This window comes from Protomyctophum bolini (genome assembly GCF_963924005.1).
Source record: "Protomyctophum bolini genome assembly, chromosome: 9".
Lineage (NCBI taxonomy): Eukaryota > Metazoa > Chordata > Actinopteri > Myctophiformes > Myctophidae > Protomyctophum > Protomyctophum bolini.
Window position 1 is genome coordinate 9,913,232 of NC_137870.1, and position 20,988 is coordinate 9,934,219.

A 20,988-nucleotide genomic window follows, 5' to 3' on the forward strand; every position below is an offset into this window, starting at 1 on the left:
TAATCATGTACACTGTGTACCAATAGCCTACAACAAATCTCCTTCAACATGTTAATGAGCATGTCATACCAACACTTCACATGTTACCAAATCAATCAAACTAATTGTTTAAAAAGAATATGTAGGATAGATATGTACACATTATAACCAACATACAAAATGTGAAATCTTGCCACATACATTTGTCTGTGTATGTATGGACATGTTGATGACCCTGCTATTTCTTTTGCTTTTCATTGTTTGTGAAGTAAAATTAAGACTAAATGCACTGCAAAGTGCAATCCAGACATTATGTCATTTTCTGAATTACTAGCCTACACAAAACAAACTTTTACAATTTAGCAATTACAGTAACAACACATTTAGCAGATATCAGTGCAGGTTTTGGGTCCTTTTGATCTGCTGATTGGAAGATAGATACCCAACTAAACAATCGGTCTGGTAAACTCATATGCGCATATGAAAGAATCCTTTCACATACACAAGCACTCTACACTACAGGTGAAAATGGTTGCCACTCCTCCACCTGTATATAGGCTAGAGGAATCTCGTTCGTCTGGATAAACTCAGTAGACGACACACACTCCTCCTACACTGCTGCATTCCTCCTCCGACAACAAGCAACTGTCCGAAGAGTCATTTTGGTAGAACAGAGCGTGAAGAGAACCAGAGCCGTGAGTCCGCAGAGATTATCTCTCTCCCACGGCGCAGACACCAGCCCTCCATCTTCACCATGGGGCGGATCGGCAAGGAAGTAGCAGGCCAGGTCATCAGCTTCATCGGCTTCGTCGGGGTGTGCGTGTCCTGCGGCATCCCCATGTGGCGCGTGACCTCCTACATCGGCGCCAACATCGTCTCGGGCCAGATCGTGTGGGACGGCCTGTGGATGAACTGCGTGATGCAGAGCACGGGCCAGATGCAGTGCAAGATGAACGAGTCTGTGATGCGGATGTCGAGAGACCTGCAGGCCTCCCGCGCGCTGGTCATCATCTCCATCCTCTTCGGCTTCATCGGCTTCCTGGTCACCTTCATCGGCGCCAAGTGCATGGGCTGCCTGAAGACAGACACGTCCCGGTCCCAGGTGGTCATCGTGGGCGGCTGCCTCATCATCTTCTCCGCCGTCCTGATCCTCATCCCCGTGTGCTGGTCGTCGGCGACCACCATCACAGACTTCATGAACCCGCTGACCATCGAGACGCAGAGGAGGGAGATCGGAGCTTCCATCTACATCGGCTGGGCCTCCGCGGTGCTGCTCCTCATCGGTGGGATCATCCTGACCACATCGTGTCCGCCCAATAGGCCATCCATGTATGGATACCCAGGATACGGGCAGCAGGCGCCCATGTACCCTTACGCTGGCCCAGTGGTAAACCCGGCTGCCTACAGTTCCGCCTACGGGCCCCCTCCCAGCAGGGCATACTCGGGCTCGGGATCCTATGCACCCGGCAAACCGTATGCAGCACCGACCGCATACTCGGCAATACCAATACCAAGGCAATACCAATAAGAAACTGAAATGGACAGAAAGAGACTCTCCATGTGAGGAAAAGACTGGGATTTCTGTCCTGATGTTTTGCAATGTTTTGCCACTGCAAAAATAACTTTGCACCGTGCTACAGTACATTTATTTGTTCGGGTTGGTATGTGCTGTTGGGATGTGAACTTCCACTATTCACTATCACTAAATCGGATCATGTTGTAGTAGCATTTCTTGCCCAGACATAGAATTATGCTCTTAAAGCAACACACAGGTATTTGTACTCCTGTCACTTGTCCTTTGAGAGGACCTTTATGTACTTACTACACCATTATGCAACGTTTTGTAAAGAGAGATGATTTATTTTGTGTTCACTGTTCAATAAAACATGTTTAAGTGAGATTTCCAGGGTTTATGAAGTACTTTATTGCATTTAAGTAGGAGTCACACGTACGTGTGTGTGTGTGTGTGTGTGTGTGTGTGTGTGTGTGTGTGTGTGTGTATTAAATTGTCAATATAAGTTATTAAAGTAGTTTCTTATAAACATAGATCAACAGACGCATACCTAAATCAATATTTGATTAATAGTTGAATGTATGACTATGTTTAATCAGGTTAAAGGCATGGTAATTAGGGCCCTGTCTATTACTATATAAACTCTGAGAAGCAACTGGCCTTGCAATATTATAACATACTAAAACCTTATGCTACAAATAATGCCAATTGCTTTTACTGATGAATTGATCACAATGATGAATGTGATGCTCAGATTAATGCTCACGTTGATCTGAGTGATACTTAGATTTATTCACATACATTGACAAATAGTGCAAAAAAAACCTACAGCCCATTACACATAGTGACTATGTGAAGAATCTGGCTGGGCAGGAAAATGGTTGGTGATTAACTCCACCCTTCTTGAAGGCAGCCTTATAACTGAAGACTGAAGCGAACCAGCCATTATCCCGCTTTATAGCCGAGCTGAACTGAAGAGAAAACCTTGCCTTACTTTTTTTTAGCTGACTCATAAAGATCAAGAGATCGCTTCGCCATGGTGTCAATGCCATGTCATTGGCGACAGATGCTGGGCTTTGCCCTTGCTATCATCGGCTTCATAGGGATCATTGTGGTGTGCGCTCTGCCCATGTGGAAGGATTATTCATATTCATATGCAGTACATGGATGCACGTGGTCTGGATCTTGGGGGGCCATCTGGGAGGGCATGTGGATGAAATGCGTCGAGCAGAGCACGGGCCAGATGCAGTGCAAGGTCTATGACTCCATGCTGGCTCTGTACCAGGACCTCCAAGCGGCTCGCGCCATGATCATCATCTCCATCTTGACCGGTATCTTTGCCGTCATCATGTCGGTGGCTGGAGGGAAATGCACTAACTGTATTGAGGACAAGCGGTCCAAGGCCAAGGCGTGCATCGCGGCCGGAGTTCTGTTCATCATCTCTGGGCTTCTCTGTCTCATCCCGGTCTCCTGGTCCGCCCACACCACCATCAGGAATTGGAACAACCCGCTGCTGACGAGAGCCCAGAGGCGGGAGTTGGGAGCAGCCATTTACATTGGCTGGGCAGCTGCCGGTCTGCTACTGATGGGGGGGTCGCTACTGTGCTGGAACTGTCCCCCAAAAGACGATCACCCCCACTACGTCAAATTCACGCCCGTGAGGTCAGGGCCGGCCCTGACTAAAATACTGCCCCAGGCTATATATTTCCTGATGCCCCCCGCCGCCGCCGCCATGGTGCCATGATGCACTCTTCAAATTTTGACGCTTCAAATTCTTACCAGTTTGTTGACCTGACCTGAGACTGTAATGTTAAAAATACATATTGTTTCTGTTGGGATGGCAACTAGGCTCTTCCCGACAGATTGATTGATTGAAATATTTATTAACAGTTTGCAGAATTACAGTACATTTCAAGCACAAACTCAATACAAAGACTGTTAACTGTGAGTGGACGACCCAAATAAGCATTACACTTGTTTACAACAGGGTCCACCTTGTTCAATTCATCAAAACATTTAGAGACATACAAATAGACACTTCTATATAGTAACAGCAGACATATGCAATGGACACAGACTAAAGCTTCTATATTGTTATCCATTAAAAACAGGTATTCTTTTTAAATAATACAAATGTAATATGTACTGAACAGATTATAAATTGGTGGTAGTATTAAATAGGAGAGTGTTCCACAAAATGGTTCTCTATTGTGATCCTCTCTCAATTCTAAAAAATAATATCAGTATCATAGCATATAATTTTAATCACTGTAAAAAATATATATAATAATTAATCCAACCACCAAATGAACCCTTACAGGACTAATTTAAATTCAAAGTTACTACTTTTACTTTGAGTGTACAATTTGTTGAGATTGAAATTGAAACAATGGGCTGGCTTTGCTTACTGGCTAAAAGTAAACAAAACCATTTGCCCTCAGGGGGACAAATAAAGTTGGGCTCTTGGGAAATTATCGGTCCAGCGCCACATCCCGGGAATATGTCTAACTCTAAATGAAGAGACAGAAAGACAATACAAATGTTTCCGATTATCAATGGAGAAAGACGTTCAATATTGGTGTTAGGGATTTTAACTGGCTCCTCTGCCAAATTACCATGCATTTAATTTGTATCTAGTTGTCTTCTATATACAGCAGTTTGGTAAGAAAGGAGGGATTTCAGTTTCTGTAGAAAACTAAACAATAGAGTCAATACTGGATGTAAGCAATTGCTTATCGTTTTGGAAAAGAGAAACAGATTATTTCCCATAAATTCAATTCTAAATGGAATGCATTTGAATCACATCATAAGAATCCATTATTTTTTCTAAATATTTGTAATTCTAAAGCATGAAATAACAATAATGTGTATACTGAAAATTATTATATTTTACTGTAAATAAACAATGTCCTTGATGATCACTGTTCATTTACATCTAATTTAAACAACTAAGGTAGAAACTGTAGCAGATGTTTTACTGTCTATGCACAATTTGCACATGCTTAGTTTGACAACTTTTTCCACGGTCACCAAAGTGTTTGTGAGAGAAGGAGGGATGGACTAGCTACTCAGGGGTGCCCACACATTTTTGACTTGAGAGCTACTTTCAAAATGACCGGTTCAACAAGATCTACCCAGCAATAAATATATATTATTCCATTGCTGAAAATAGTTTAAACTGTACCTGAGGGGGCGACATATAAGACAAACACACATGGAATGGGGAAATGGAATTGGTAGGTTTTTTGTATATAACTTTGTAATTCTGACGCTTGTTGTACGCAACACTCTTGAAAAAGTGCTTTGCTTTGTGGGTTTGAGCTGACATGCCCTTTTGATGTCAATCAAACGAGTCACCTGAAGCGTGAGTTCAAGTCCGTTGCTCTCCCCTTGTCCCCGGGGGACTAGGTTAGTGGAGGGTGTGTAGAGCCCAGGATCACATTAGATGATTGACACAGGGGTGAAAATGGGTTACAAAATCGTGGGATAAAAAATATATAAAAAAAAAACAAAAAAACAAGTCACCTTAATTCAAATGGCAGATAAAAAATATATATATATATTAAAATGATATATATATAATAGGGACATGTCATGTGGTCTACCTGCACAGGCTTTGTGATCTACTGGTAGATCACGATCTACCTTTTGGGCACCCCTGACTGCTAGATCATGCATGTAGGATGTTGTGTAGACTCTAATCTATGTGGGGGCGGTGGAGACAACTCTTTGAACTATTCAGGTTTTGTTTGGGGTTGTTTTAGGTTACAAATTAAATTTGACTGTGTGTGTGTGTGTGTGTGTGTGTGTGTGTGTGTGTGTGTGTGTGTGTGTGTGTGTGTGTGTGTGTGTGTGTGTGTGTATTATATTGTCAATATAAGTTATTAAAGTAGTTTCTTATAAACATAGATCAACAGACGCATACCTAAATCAATATTTGATCAATAGTTGAATGTATGACTATGTTTAATCAGGTTAAAGGCATGGTAATTAGGGCCCTGTCTATTACTATATAAACTCTGAGAAGCAACTGGCCTTGCAATATTATAACATACTAAAACCTTATGCTACAAATAATGCCAATTGCTTTTACTGATGAATTGATCACAATGATGAATGTGATGCTCAGATTAATGCTCACGTTGATCTGAGTGATACTTAGATTTATTCACATACATTGACAAATAGTGCAAAAAAAACTACAGCCCATTACACATAGTGACTATGTGAAGAATCTGGCTGGGCAGGAAAATGGTTGGTGATTAACTCCACCCTTCTTGAAGGCAGCCTTATAACTGAAGACTGAAGTGAACCAGCCATTATCCCGCTTTATAGCCGAGCTGAACTGAAGAGAAAACCTTGCCTTACTTTTTTTTAGCTGACTCATAAAGATCAAGAGATCGCTTCGCTATGTCTTTGGTGTCTATCTTGCCTATTCAAGAATTCAAAAAAAAAGAGTTAAAAAAAAAAAAAAGAGATCGCTTCGCCATGGTGTCAATGCCATGTCATTGGCGACAGATGCTGGGCTTTGCCCTTGCTATCATCGGCTTCATAGGGATCATTGTGGTGTGCGCCCTGCCCATGTGGAAGATACGTCCATCATTTGGATGCACGTGGATTGGATCTTCACCATGGGGCTGATCGGCAAGGAAGTAGCAGGCCAGATCATCAGCTTCATCGGCTTCATAGGGATCATTGTGGTGTGCGCCCTGCCCCAGTGGAAGAAGTCTATCCTTGCCTCTTGAAGAGGGCGGACGCTTTCCCTCTCTCCCTCCCTGTCTGTACTCCCTGCTCAGAGTGTCTATTCTACACTGTCTCTTCGAAAACCCTGAAACTATCAAAACATGGAATTAATCATGGAATTAGTGTGCTGGTCTCTGTACGTGATGGACAACATTTTTTTCATGTAAATTGGGTTCTGGAGAGCCCGCTCAATACCCTGATGGATCTTCCCCCGACTATCAGCGTAGAAGAGGCATCTATTTGGATTATGGTTACAGGATTTCTGCTGATTGGCTGTGCATTGGTCTTGTGTACCGAAGAATTGGAAAATGGCAACGCTGAACGGAGCCCCTATGCTGCCTGCCATGGCCGAGCTGGGCAGGGCACTTGGGGAGATGCATCAGAAGATGGACACGATCTTGGAACAGGCCAGCGCCCTGCAGATTCATCAGAAGATGGACACGATCTTGGAACAGGTCAGCGCCCGAGAGCCATGACGGACAGAGAGCCATAACGGACATAGAGGAGAAATAGCCATATTGCTATACCTCGCTCTAAACATGAATCTGGATTCCCCCCCCCAATTGACAATCTCCACAAGAAGAGACAGCGAAGAAAGGATCCTCTGCCCCCCCCCCCCCACCTCAACCCCCACCCTCCCTGACACCTGTTGTTGTGTCTTCAGACTATGGGCCGTGTTCGTTTCCACTGAACTCGCCATGATAACGCAGGACTTTGAGGCAACGTGACATGACCTTGGGGAGATATGCCAGGAACACACACTTACACAAACACATGAGAAATGAACTTTCCACCGAACTGTTCTCATGGACACACATGTCTTACACACAACCGCCTTCTACCCCCCCCCCCCCCCCCCCCCCCCCCGGCAGCTAGGTATCTTTTTTTTTTTCCTCCCCCCGCGCAGCCCATCCCTTCGATGGCTTGCGTAGGAAGAGAGCTTTTTTGTGCCTGGCCCAAGCCCCCGACCCTAAACAAACCCCCCACCCAAGCTTCCGTGCCTACACAATGCAACTGTATGTGTTATGATGTCTTCATCCCCCCCCCCTCCATCTGCTTCCCCCATCCCCCATTCTCTCTTTCTTTCTTTTTTTCTATGATGCAAGAAATATGTATTTGGCGCTGCACTGTGGCGACATGGACTAGGGCTACGCTTGCATGCGGGCCCTTTGTCTAAGACAAATTTCTTCCTCGGGAGACTAATAAAGTATACAATACAATACAATACAATACAATATCTCTCCATACTGTGTATGAACTGCGTGATGCAGAGTACGGGCCAGATGCAGTGCAAGATGAATGAGGCTGACGAGAGACCTGCAGGCCTCCCGCGCGCTGGTCATCTCCATCCTCTTCGGCTTCATCGGCTTCCTGGTCACCTTCATCGGCGCCAAGTGCATGGGCTGCCTGAAGACAGACACGTCCCGGTCCCAGGTGGTCATCGTGGGCGGCTGCCTCATCATCTCGCATACTCGGCAATACCAATAAGGCAATACCAATAAGAAACTGAAATGGACAGAAAGAGACTCTCCATGTGAGGAAAAGACTGTGATTTCTGTCCTGATCAAGGTCAAGGTTGTCTTTATTTGTCTCCCTTGGGAGAAATTTGTCTTGGAGACAGAGTCACAGCTGCATACAAATAACAGACACGTTCACATACGAAAAGGAAAAACACCAAGAAACACCCACATACACAAAACAGAGATATTGCACACATTCCCTTGATAAAGTGCAACTAGTCAAAAAAGTGCTTTTGGCAATCTCTGATCGAGCATTTTGATTGACAGGGGAACAAAAGAGTGTTTAAATCTATTATACACACACCGTGGAGTTCTATACCTCCTACCGGATGGCATTAGCTCGTATTCTCGGTATAATACATGCAAGGGGTCAGATACAATATCTGGCATGTTTGCTAGCCTGCTTATTTGAGATTTGTATTTCACAGTTAGATTGCCAAACCAGCTGGACATACCGTATCTTAGGATTGACTCTATACTATCTCTGTAAAAGGTCAACATGATATTTACACTGACTCCAAAAAGCCTAAGTCTTCTGAGAAAGTGTAGAATGTGGTGAATCTTAGAACACATTGTTACATGCGTGTGCCAGCTCAGGTCCTCATCGATCTTTACTCCCAGGTATTTATACGAGGGGACCTGTTTGATGTTATGGTCATGGACACGAATCATACTGTGGTCTCCTATGGACCTGGGGTCCACTATGACCTCCTCTGTTTTGTTTAAATTTATTTTCAGATGGTGTAGATCACACCACTCTGATGTTTCCATACGATGTTTTGCAATGTTTTGCCACTGCAAAAATGTACTGTAGCACGCTTTGCACCGTGCTACAGTACATTTATTTGTTCGGGTTGGTATGTGCTGTTGGGATGTGAACTTCCACTATTCACTATCACTACATCGGATTATGTTGTAGTAGCATTTCTTGCCCAGACATAGAATTATGCTACACAGGTATTTGTACTCTTGTCACTTGTCCTTTGAGAGGACCTTTATGTACTTACTACACCATTATGCAACGTTTTGTAAAGAGAGGTGATTTTATTTATAGTACTTTATTGCATTTAAATAGGAGTCACACGTGTGTGTGTGTGTGTGTGTGTGTGTGTGTGTGTGTGTGTGTGTGTGTATTATATTGTCAATATAGGTTATTAAAGTAGTTTCTTATAAACATAGATCAACAGACTCATACCTAAATCAATATTTGACCAATAGTTGAATGTATCACTATGTCTTATCAGGTTAAAGGCATGGTAATTAGGGCCCTGTCTATTACTATATAAACTCTGAGAAGCAACTGGCCTTGCAATATCATGGGGTCCAGAATGCAAGTTGTCCTCAATTCACTGTAGACTGAGGACTTTTAGCGTATGAGTGCTATAGCCCATGTTAATATACAAAATAAAATGGCCAGCACACACAAGGACATTAATGCAGCAGTTTGATAGAGTGGACATGGTTTCGAGCCATGATGGCCATCATTGCCACTCATAAAAACTGAACAGAGCAACCAATCAAACAGCATCATGAAACCACAATGGAAACAAGTCCCCATGACTTTTTTGTGTTATCCTTTTAGCCGAAATGTCTGACTACCATTTCTGTCCAATAAAATATTCAATCAATCTAAACCAGGAACTAGAAAGGGGACTTAACACTAACTTTTGACTTCAAATTATACTTTTAGACCAGTGCCATCGTTGATAGGTTTTTTTGGGGTTTTTTTTACCCTGAAACCAGTGTGAAGACTGGCTCCTCTAGTAATCTGCCCAGCCAATGGTTGGTGACCAAAAGCATTATTTGAATAGAGCATTCAGCGCCGGCCTCCTCCTTTTGTTTATGTTGCACTAGCTGCTTTTAAGGTTGTGATGCTCATCTCACCGAAACTACAGCCCATTACACATAGTGACTATGTGAGGAATCTGGCCGGGCAGGAAAATTACCCCCTCGCATACGTTTCAGGTCAGGCAGGAAGGACGTTCGTTGACATTAACTCCACCCTTCTTGAAGGCAGCCTTATAACTGAAGACTGAAGTGACCCAGCCATTATCCCGCTTTATAGCCGAGCTGAACTGAAGAGAAAGAAAACCTTGCCTTACTTTTTTTAGCTGACTCGTAGAGATCAAGAGAACGCTTCGCCATGGTGTCAATGGGACGACAGATGCTGGGCTTTGCCCTGGCTATCATCGGCTTCATAGGGACCATTATGGTGTGCGCCCTGCCCATGTGGAAGGTGACGGCCTTCATCGGAGCCAACATCGTGACGGCACAGACTATCTGGGAAGGCCTGTGGATGAACTGCGTGATGCAAAGTACAGGTCAGATGCAGTGCAAGATCTACGACTCGATGCTGGCGCTGCCCCAAGACCTGCAGGCGGCCAGAGCTCTGACGGTCATTGCCATCATCGCGTCGGCGTTCGGGGTCCTGCTGGGAGTCGCCGGGGGCAAGTGCACCAACTTTGTGGAGGAGGAGACCGCCAAAGCCAGGGTGGCCATCGCGTCTGGGATCGTCTTCATCATCGCCGGTGTCATGGTGCTCATCCCCGTCTGCTGGTCCGCAAACACCATCATCAGGGATTTCTACAACCCGATCATGACCAACGCCCAGCGGAGGGAGCTGGGAGCCGCCTTGTACATCGGCTGGGGCACCGCTGGCCTCCTCATCTTGGGAGGGGCCCTTCTCTGCAGCTCCTGCCCGCCTAAAGACGAAGACAGCAACTATCCGGTCAAGTACTCCCAGGCTAGGTCCACAGCCACCAGCCGAGCCTACGTCTGAGAGGACTGCTTACCCCATTTTACTGTACTGTGAGACTGAGAGCGCCACAAGTTGGTAAAATGATGTGTCCAATCTTTGAAGTCTGTGAATCCTTTTGGAAAATGACACAAGATAAAGAAACACTCGTCCAAATGTCATTTCCTGGGTAATTCAGAATGCTTTGGCGGGGACAAGAGGACATTTGCAGAGAGCACAGCGCAATTTATGTGTAATTTATGAAGTCCTTGCATGTCTTGAGGTGGCAAATGGACTAAATAGGAGCTTTTTACATTAAGCTTGTATTAAAGCTTATTTTTCTGTATATTAACTAACCTATGCAACACTGACGTAATGGAAGTGAATATGTGTACCTACCTACTTACTGTACTGTATATGATTGATTGAACAAAGCATGTTTAAATGCTACTTTTGTTTACAATGTGAAAAACCAATGACATTGATTTTTTAATAAAACATTCAAACACCTGCTATTTCTTACCTTTCTTTGTGGTTGCTCTCTTAAAAAAACAATATAGTGTTTAGTGTTGGTGCTTTGGTTTTGGTCAGCTTAATTCTTCATGTTTTATGACACTGTCAAACTGTGAATCTACGGAACTCCCTCTAAAACAATAGCCCACATTCTACCCATCATGACTGGAACTAGATCAGTTGTAAAACATGTTGGTGGGTGTGTTAGGAATGCACCTTTGAGGGTATTAGTGTGCAAGATGTTTGAAGCATAATAGTAAGTTAAAATGTCCTCACATGTCAAACATCAATAGCTAAAAACGTTTTATTATGACTTCCATACAGTTATAAAGACAAGATACACTATGAACTTAGGGCATAATATTCTGAGAATATTCTAAAACAGAATAAGACAGACTTTTGATTGACTTCTAGCATGCAGACATGACAAAAAACTGGCTGAACCTGTTTCCAACATGTAGCTGTTCCTTTCTCATAAACTAAAGTATCTTTGCAGTGCAAACTTTGGTTTGGCCACACAAACTATTGGTTATACATGATAAGATGATAAAAATGGGCACAGTAGCATTTCTATCCTTCCCTATGCAGTAAAACCAGTGACATCAGACTGTAAGCAGAAAACCAGCAGAATTATGTGTTTCATCGATATAAACACAATGGGATGTGAAAGTGTATCACTCTTAGGCCTACTTGCCCTCTGTCAGTACAAAAAAATGCCCCTGAACCTGTTGTGAGAGCTTTTTTCAAATACTGTTTTGTCTGTGGCATTGTAAGGGCCGATTCATACTCCTATTTTAGAGCTGAATAAAAGTCGGTTCGGCTACAATGTGACGTCATTTGAGGTTCAGGGGGGGGGGGGGGGGGTACCGTCCGAAAGGCGGCTCTTCGGTGCTACTGAAAATGTCTGACGAGCCGAAATCATTTCGGCACTACAGCGGTAAAATAGGAGTATGAATCGGCCCTAATAGGTTTTTGTTGATTGCGAGTATCCATATACAATTATTTAGTGGGTATATCATACTTTATATCATACCAGGCATTGACAGTCAATAAGTCAACTAAACCTTTCGGGCAGGTGGAGTTTGCTTCACGCAATCATCTATAAACACGAGATATCTGTCTAAACTCCTGAGCGCCTTAAAAAAAACAATAGTGTTTAGTGTTGGTGCTTTGGTTTTGGTCAGCTTAATTCTTCATGTTTCATGACACTGTCAAACAGTGAATCTATGGAACTCCCTCTAAAACAATAGCCCACATTCTACCCATCATGACTGGAACTAGATCAGTTGTAAAACATGTTGGTGGGTGTGTTAGCCAGGAATCCACGGTCTTCTAGTCTGTGGAATGTAAAATAAGAGTTTACCTAAGTATAATTTGCTGTTTTCACTGTTGTCTACACTTAAACATAACAAGTTTTAAACCATATTCATAGCTATGTTGGTATTTGTCATAAAAATGGAGGTATTATGGTTTAATTTAAATAAGACGATTTACTTTCTGCGCAAGTGGGCATGACCTTTGGGCACCTTTGGGTTTTTAAGTTAAAATAAAGTCAAGTTTAGTGTTGTGTCAGTGATAGTTGAAGTTTGGGTCGACAAACTCCCAGTCAACACACTAATCTCTTCAGCCTCTTATTTCAGCTGTTTTTGTTGATAGGCCTAACAATCTGAGACCATGGGGGGGTCACGCATTCACAAGATCAGTTTCGATCTGGTGCATTTTCATGCACATGCATGCATCCTTTTTCCTTGTTGTTTGTAGGAACAACAAAGCCTCTTGTAACATGATTCCCATCTCGGTGAATAAATGAAACCCCCACCACTAGATTGTTCTCACACAAAGAATCCTGCATGGCTGGTATTCTTCGTCCTTGGCTTCTAAAGTGTCTTTAATAGCTTGCATTGCACACCTCCCTTTTTTTTCTTTTCTTCTGCTTCGAATGCACATCAACACCCGATCGACTCCCAATGTTCGCTCAAAGTGTCGTGTGAGATAAGAGTCGTTGGACGTACACAGTATGGGCTCCATGGGCATGCAGATGTTGGGCAGCGCCCTGTCCCTGTTCGGCTGGATCGGGGTGATCATCGTCTGCGGTGCGCCCATGTGGCGGGTCACGGCTTTCATCGGCAACAACATAGTGACATCCCAGACCATCTGGGAGGGCATCTGGATGAGCTGCGTGGTGCAGAGCACGGGACAGATGCAGTGCAAGGTGTACGACTCCATGCTGGCCCTGGGCTCTGACCTGCAGGCAGCCCGGGCGCTGGTCGTGGTGTCCATCGTCACGGGCATCGCCGGCCTCCTGATGGCCTTCGCCGGCGGAAAATGCACCAACTTCATTCCGGAGGGGAGAGCCAAGGCGAAGGCGACGGTGGCAGCGGGCGTGGTGTTGATCATCAGTGGGATTCTGTGCCTTATCCCTGTGTCCTGGACGGCCAGCATCATCATCAGGAACTTCTACAACCCCCTAATGAGCGATGCCCAGAGGAGGGAGCTTGGGGCTGCTCTGTACGTCGGCTGGGGTGCTGCGCTGTTGCTGATCCTGGGAGGAGGGCTGCTGTGTGCCAATTGCCCCCCCAAAGACGACGGCTCTGCCTCTTCTGAAAACTACCTGCTGGCCAAGTCATCGGGAGTACGGAGCAAACCGGATTCAGTACGTTCCTCGACACCGTCCAAGACTTATATTTGAGACTTTCAAAAGGGACAAAAGGGAAGTCTGTTTGGTTTGTTATCAATGAGTACGGGTGGCTTGTAATATAAGGACATGCCGGGAAACATAATTAAAAAGCTACTGTTTGAAAGAATGAATGCACAGAGCATGTACAAAATGGAAATATATGCACTTCAGATTCTGATTTCCACCATGGGGGATGAATCAGTATATTTGTTTAGAGAATGTGGCATATGCCCAATGTTGTTTCTTTGTAATAAATAAATGACCATTTGTATAAAGATGACTTAAATATTAAAACCTCTGTTTTTAAAAAAAAAATTAAAGTTTGACATGAAATTATCTTTGAAATCACAGCTTTGCAGTTGGCATATCTTCAAATTTTGACTTGATTTTATCACAATAAATGTCATAGCTGTGCCAGCTTTCTGTTGTTTTGTTATTCTTGTTTGTAGGCTAATTATTAACAAATATTCACTTTACGATATTTAACACTTGAAAACCTGTTTATCAGGGCCTTTTATTATACTGTATCACTAATCATCAACCAGCTCAGGAATCTCATTGCTGGAGGTTATTGCATACAATACTGTATAGCTGTTTTGTGAATCACTGAAATCTGGAATGATGTTAATCTTATGAAATATTTCTCCTCAGTATTTCATCCATGTTTATTTTATTCTGCCAGAGACTCAAATTGAAGAGTTTAGTACTAATATAAAATATAAGTCATGTTTACGAGTATGTTGAGTTGTGATTTGCAGTTTGCCTGAGTTCTTGTACTCACCAACCTGTTATAGAATGGTGTTGTGTTCTCATACTATCTGATCGGGCATCAGTAAAGCAACAGAGAGCAGGGGAGTGTCACGTTTCAGTTCTCACAGGAAAAAGAAAAGAAAAGAAAAATGATTACCATGCAGTAACTGTTTCAAAGTTCAGGGCTTATTGTTCAACTCATATATTGGCCCTATTATTGACTACAGTTAACTGACTACTAATTGTTAACTCTGGTGTTTCTTATTTAGCTTGAGTGTTGAGTACAGCCCGGAATAACACGGGTTTCTCATTGAACATTTTGGATGACACAGCATTAACCCATTTAGGCCTGACGTCGAATTTAAAAAAACGTTCGCTCTGAAAGAATATATACCTATTCAAAGATCTGTGCCGCATTTTTACGAATTTTCAAAAATAGCAGACCGGCGCGCTATGAGCTTGTAGATCTGCTATTTTTCAATAGCTAAAGTATAACAGAGTGCTTGAATTGCATTAATACACCAGAGTTTGAAAAGGTTATACTGCATGGGTAAACTTTTGCGTTTTGACAGACTGAAAAGCTACTCAAACAATAATTGATGAATGTGATAGGGTGTAGCCTGTTATGTTTAGGGTTGCAAATATTGATTATATTCGTAGTAATTATTTTATTACTTTTTCAATGAATGGAATAATCAGGAACCATATTTCTTATAGCAACGAATCAAAGCAACAAAAGAAAATCTAATGTGTTTTTATAATCAACTAAATCAATGGGATGCAACGCCTTGTCCGTTGTGTACTTGTAGATTGTCTATATTTGCTATTATTTATGCATGATATAATAGTTAGTAAAAGTTGTTAACCCATTCTGGGCGGGAAACCCTTTTAGTGTTCTAACCCTTCTGGATGGGAACCCCTCTTGGGGTTCTGTACAGTATACTATGTACAGTATAAACAAATTACAAAAAAATGATTCTGCAACATAAATATTTGAAGTAAAAGGGGTTCCCGCCCAGGATGGGTTTCGTTGTATGCTCAGTGTATGCTTTGTGTGCAATGACAAATAAAAGTCTATTCTATTCAACTTAAGCTATTTTGTACAATATCATGCATAAATAATAGCAAATATAGACAATCTACATCTAGTGTTGTATCCCATCATCCCATGGTTGCACTGCAAGCTCTTGGATCTTATTAACATGTATTAAAATAATACAATAGTTTTACCTTTGCACAAAACATTGACTTTTCATTATGGAGTTAATTCCATTATAGTCCATGTTGAAATACTGCTTCCTAGTGGTGATTTTCCTTCATGCACAACTCTATGAATCATGGTTCATGTAGTTTGGGAATTATGACAGAATACAAAAGTATGACAAACATCTTTACTAAGCTCTGATGTTGATGTCTATCTTCTACAAGCAGTTACAGGAAAAGCTTGCACATTTCCAAAAATGTGTATAAGTGAACCAAGAGATAATTATTACCGTATAATTGTGGCACAGCAGCTGTTTTGGAAAGAACTTGGGCCCTTTCCTAGTTCCTACTTCCTTCACAGGTGTTACTGCTAATACTAAAGAAGACTCTGTTCCATTCTGGTCAAACTGAGTCAGGGGAAACGCTCTCAAAGTGTCCTTGAGTGGGTTCCAAATGGCCCCGTATGGGTCTGTAACTCAGAGTGTACAAATGGAACCGAATGGATCCGTAAGGGTCCATAATCTCGGGGAGTCCTTGAACAGTTTGAAAACCACTCTGTACACTAATTGGAACAAAGCCTTAAGTAGTATCATCGTTAAGTAGTAGGGAAGGGCCCCCGGAAGTAGGAAGAGTGTGCACCACACAGAGCCCCCCATTCAAGCGACCATGGTTTTGTCCTCGGGTTGAGTACAGAGTGACGTAGAGGGTGCGCTGTGACTGGCCAGTCGCTGTGATTGTCAGCCTACACCTAAACCTAACCCTAACCTTAACCTCAGTAAAACTATACCTAAACCTAACCCTGACCTTAACCTCAGTTCAACTATACCTAAACCTAACCTCAGTAAACTATACCTAAACCTAACCTCAGTAAAACTAACGTAGTGGCTGGGGGGCGTTTGTTTCCAAGAATCCGAGGACGAAACCATGCTAGCCACAGGGCCCCCCATTCAACGATCATCTGATTCCTGCCTGCTATGTAATATAATGTGTTTTTCCCCACAGCGTGAGGAGGAAGACAGTGGGTGTGTGTTTCCCCACAGCAAAGCGTGAGGAAGGGCGTGGGCTCAGCACCCCACCCCACCCATGGCTCTCCAGGAGCTGGGCATCAGCCTGAGCATGCTGGGCCTAGCCGGGATGATCCTGATCTGCGCTCTGCCCATGTGGAAGGTGACGGCCTTCATCGGCACCCACCTGGTGGTCATGCAGGTGTTCTGGGAGGGCCTGTGGATGACCTGCGTCAACGAGTACACGGGCCAGATGCAGTGCAAGATCTACGACGCCCTGCTGGACCTGTCGCCCGACCTCCAGGCCGCGCGGGGCCTCGTCTGCATCGGCATGTTCCTGGGCTGCCTGGGCTTCCTGGTCTTCCTGCTGGGCGCGCGCTGCACCAACTGCCTGGGCGACGCGCGCATCAAGGCCCGCGTGGTGGTGGGCTCCGGCGCCGTCTTCGCGCTGGCCGGCCTCACCACCATCATGGCCGTGTCTTGGACGGCCAGCACCATCATCAGCGACTTCCACAACCCCCGTGTCCCTGAGGTGCTGAAGAAGGAGATCGGGGCGGCCATCTACATCGGCTGGGTGTCGTCGGGGCTGCTGTTCTGCGGAGGGGCCGTGCTGTGCACCAGCTGCCCCCCGCAGAGGGCCCCCCGCGGCCGCCGCTACCATTCCAGCGGTTACACGCAGGCCAGGACGCCGACTACTGCTCACAGTGGCTATGCTGTCAAGAACTACGTGTGAAGTAATTAACTACATTTACTTAAGTACTGTAAGTACTGTCCAATTTCAAATACTTTTACTTCTACTCCACTACATTTCAGAAGCAAATATTGTACATTTACTCCACTACAATTATTTGAAAACTTTGGTTACTAAGTTGCTTTGTAGATTTTGAGTAATATTAAAAATACATTTTGGCCCTTTGAAAATAGCCGATCTACAAGCTCACAATGCGACGCATTGTGAGCTTGTAGATCTGCTATCTTCAAAAGATTTTTATACATTTGAAAACTTTAAATGGAATATTCTGCACTCTGCATAATGAGTACTTTTACTTTTGGTATTTAATAACATTTAGATGACAATACATTTTGTACTTTTACTCAAAATACATTTTGAATTCTATATTGTACTACTACATTGCAGTATTGATACTTTTACCTACGTAAAACATGCAAGTACTTTTTCCACCACTGGTGGAAGGCAAATGTCATATCAGAATAATGAAAATGAATGAAACCCTAGACTGATACTCTATGTCGTTTTTGGTAAACAATTAAGGAACACTGCTACAGCTAAGTAAAATTATAATGGGCGTGCCTTGTGTTAGTGTCAGGGGTGCCAATAATGTGTCAGCGTCAACAAATCAGCCAGCCATATTTGTTTTTACCATTCTGTACAGGGAAAACAAACTACAAAATCAGCCTTAGGGTTTCATGATTCTCCTTTAAAGACAAATCTTTACGTGGTATTTGATGATATGAATATTATAAAACCTCCTTGAGCAAGATTAACATGAATCAAAATGTATCTGTTGAACATCTGACTGTTCAATGTGAATGTTTTTTTTCTATTATCCTGTTATAGTTGCTATTATTATTCCTCACATTTAGGATGGTTTATTGAAATCCACGTGGTTGTTTTTTAACTGGTAATTTCATCCAAAGAATTATAAATAAACATTTTGTATGGACATGACCTGGTCCGTTCACTAATTTACTGGGGCCTGACATCATCATCATACCCGGAAGTTATGCGAGAAGTTTGAATCGGAACGTGAGAACGTAAGAACGCTTACTGAGTGGCAAAAACCTGCTTTCTGGCCTTGATAGCCCATACATCCAAAGTCCAAACAGAAAGGTCCTATCTGATTGCATTAAATGACGTTAAACATTAAACTCACTTTGCCACTCACTTTATGTATGCACATACCCTCTATTCTGAAAGACATATTGTTTTGACTATAAACTAGATTATCACTCTAGTTTAGTATGAGAACACACATCAATATCCTTGATGATAAAAAGTGCCCTTCACAATTGTTTCCTCAAACATGAGGTCAGTGATAGAGAAGTCGTCTCTCCAAAACACAGTGGCATCTTTGTTGTGGTGTGTCTCTCGATAGAAACCGAGAGAAAGGGGAATGTTATGAAACCATGGCAGAACAAACAGAGGGATTTCCCTCCTCCTCTCCCCAAGGGAGCGGAGCAGAGCCGCTCCGCTCCACGCCTTCTTCTTTCCATGACTACCAGAAAACCGGTATCACCAGCCACCAACAGACAGCTAGCTCTCACACACACACACACACACACACACACACACACACACACACACACACACACACACACACACACACAGTCACACACACACACACACACACACACACACACACACAGTACACGCACAAAAACAACACCCCACCCCTTTCAACTGTGCCGGTGGCAGGCAGCTGTTTCTGGTTAGGGCAGTCAGGCCTGCAGTGAAGAGGAGGAGCAGGCAGGCTGGCCAGAGAGCAATGGAGCTCCGTCGCCGTCTGGAGCTCGCCGCTTTGGGGCTGGGCATCGCAGGGTGGCTCTCTGCCATCCTCACACGCTGCCTCTCCATCTGGAAGGTGACTGGCACGGTGGACAACGCCACAGCCTCGCTGCCGGCCTACTGGGACGGCGTGTGGCTGGAATGGGACCACTGGGACTTGGCCCACGATGGCAGCCTGCACTGCTCCTTCTATCAGACTCTCCTGTCCCTGTCCGGAAACTTCCGCATCTGGCGAGCCCTCGTGGAGGCCGCCGTGGGAGCCGGGACATTCGCGGTGGCGATGGGCACGTCGGGGGCGGTGTGGTTCCCCAAGCGTGGCCAGATCAAGGTGGTGTCGGGGGCAGTCTTTGTTTTGTCTGGGATACTGCTGCTTGTTCCCACCGCCTGGACGTGTCACCACACCAGTCAGCCACTAGAGGCCGCTGTACACCTGCGGAGAGACTGGGGGCCTGCGCTCTACACGGGATGGATCTCCTTTGCTCTGATGCTGGCTGGAGGGTGCTTTCTCATTACCAGATGCCCCACTGCGGAGTCAGAAGAGGGGAATCCTTCTATGTTCGCTCGATGGGGGAGACATCCTCCTGAGGCCGACCGAGAAGCTCAGGGCCCTCTGAGCACAATCAACAACACTGCGTTCACACACAGCCAGTACGGACGGCGGTCACAGCCTATTTGAGGGTCTATGGCTGCTTACTGCCTTACTGGGCAAATATCTTTGTGAGGGAAATGACTTGCAAATTAAATGGGTATTGTTGGATTCAGGGGTTGTGGTGACGATGCTGCACTGGCTAATTTATACAAAGCACTAACAAGTAGTAGACTGAGTTTACTACACTCAGTTGTATGTTTATCACTTGGGAAGTTGCTTTTATGAACTGGGATTTGGCTAGGAGGAGGAACTAACACTGTGACATTATCAGTTTCTCATATTATCTTTTGAAGGTTTTCATTTGTGTCATTTAGTGGACGGTAATTCTGAGACTTAAGCAAGCACAGTTCAAAGGAATGCACTTTGACGGGATATGGTAGTAGCTGCATATTAACATATCATATTAACACCTCAGTTATAACAAGCCAAGTGGCTGTACGGTTTACATGAGAAGATGTGTGATGCTATTTTGTTCAGATATTTTAAATACAAGACTAGTATTGTGTAACAGTAGGGTTTTTTACTGTTTTACAACAATGCTTTTTGAATAAATCTCAAATAAAAGCAATATTTGATACAAAAGCAAAAAATATTTCTTGTATCGCTCTTGTACTCCATTTGGGGTTCTAACTAGACCAGTGATACTCAACCTCAGGCCTGCGGGCCACATCAGGCCCGCGGGACCATTATGACTGGCCCACCAATGAAAATCTAAAAAAAAGAAGAAAAAAAAATCTGGAAAATGAAATAAAAATAAATAAATCTGAATGAAGTTATCTTTAATTACATTATTATAAGTAATACTATTAGAGTTGTACTATTACTCGAACGAAAATAAAAGCTTGGGGGGGGGAGATGCAATGCAAATGAAAGACATATACTCTGTATCCCTATTCCCTGACATAATTTTATAGCTAAACGGACAGAATTCTATTTTATTTGAATGATGAAACCCAGCTGCCATTAATAGTTGGAAATGGAAATGGAAATTGCGGAAATTGTAATTGCGGAAATTGCGGAAATGGTGGAAATGGAAATTGAGGAAATGGAAATTGCGGAAATGGTAATTGCGGAAATTGCGGAAATGGTTGAAATGGAAATTGCGGAAATGGAAATTGAGGAAATTGCGGAAATTGCTCTTCACTTATAGCTATCTATTTTCAGGTAGATTGTTTT

General features: G+C 43.6%; 5 protein-coding genes across 5 annotated transcripts; all 5 read left to right on the forward strand.

Annotated features, from left to right (window-relative positions):
• The first annotated feature begins 583 nt into the window (after positions 1 to 583).
• On the forward strand, positions 584 to 1,879 carry cldnf (claudin f). Its single transcript, XM_080772306.1, has one exon. It carries the CDS (start codon positions 734 to 736, stop codon positions 1,505 to 1,507), a length of 774 nt encoding a protein of 257 aa, XP_080628432.1. The 5' UTR covers positions 584 to 733; the 3' UTR covers positions 1,508 to 1,879.
• Positions 1,880 to 2,528: 649 nt separating this feature from the next.
• Positions 2,529 to 3,236, forward strand: LOC308321201 (claudin-4-like; the record flags this gene model as incomplete). The annotated part of the gene is made up of 1 exon (XM_080772043.1): positions 2,529 to 3,236. One exon carries the CDS (start codon positions 2,529 to 2,531, stop codon positions 3,234 to 3,236), a length of 708 nt encoding a protein of 235 aa, XP_080628169.1.
• A 6,564-nt stretch (positions 3,237 to 9,800) lies between these two features.
• Positions 9,801 to 10,998, forward strand: LOC308321434 (claudin-4-like). Its single transcript, XM_080772310.1, has one exon. It carries the CDS (start codon positions 9,899 to 9,901, stop codon positions 10,532 to 10,534), a length of 636 nt encoding a protein of 211 aa, XP_080628436.1. The 5' UTR covers positions 9,801 to 9,898; the 3' UTR covers positions 10,535 to 10,998.
• A 1,853-nt stretch (positions 10,999 to 12,851) lies between these two features.
• On the forward strand, positions 12,852 to 14,098 carry LOC308321431 (claudin-4-like). Its single transcript, XM_080772307.1, has one exon. It carries the CDS (start codon positions 13,020 to 13,022, stop codon positions 13,689 to 13,691), a length of 672 nt encoding a protein of 223 aa, XP_080628433.1. The 5' UTR covers positions 12,852 to 13,019; the 3' UTR covers positions 13,692 to 14,098.
• A 4,923-nt stretch (positions 14,099 to 19,021) lies between these two features.
• On the forward strand, positions 19,022 to 20,394 carry LOC308320948 (claudin-4-like). Its single transcript, XM_080771698.1, has one exon. The coding sequence runs from the start codon at positions 19,144 to 19,146 to the stop codon at positions 19,837 to 19,839; it is 696 nt and encodes a 231-aa protein (XP_080627824.1). The 5' UTR covers positions 19,022 to 19,143; the 3' UTR covers positions 19,840 to 20,394.
• Positions 20,395 to 20,988: the final 594 nt, after the last annotated feature.

Excerpts from the sequence above, each read along its gene's own strand:
- cldnf (XM_080772306.1), top strand. The coding sequence starts at position 734 with ATGGGGCGGATCGGCAAGGAAGTAGCAGGCCAGGTCATCAGCTTCATC.
- LOC308321434 (XM_080772310.1), top strand. The coding sequence starts at position 9,899 with ATGGTGTCAATGGGACGACAGATGCTGGGCTTTGCCCTGGCTATCATC.
- LOC308321431 (XM_080772307.1), top strand. The coding sequence starts at position 13,020 with ATGGGCTCCATGGGCATGCAGATGTTGGGCAGCGCCCTGTCCCTGTTC.
- LOC308320948 (XM_080771698.1), top strand. The coding sequence starts at position 19,144 with ATGGAGCTCCGTCGCCGTCTGGAGCTCGCCGCTTTGGGGCTGGGCATC.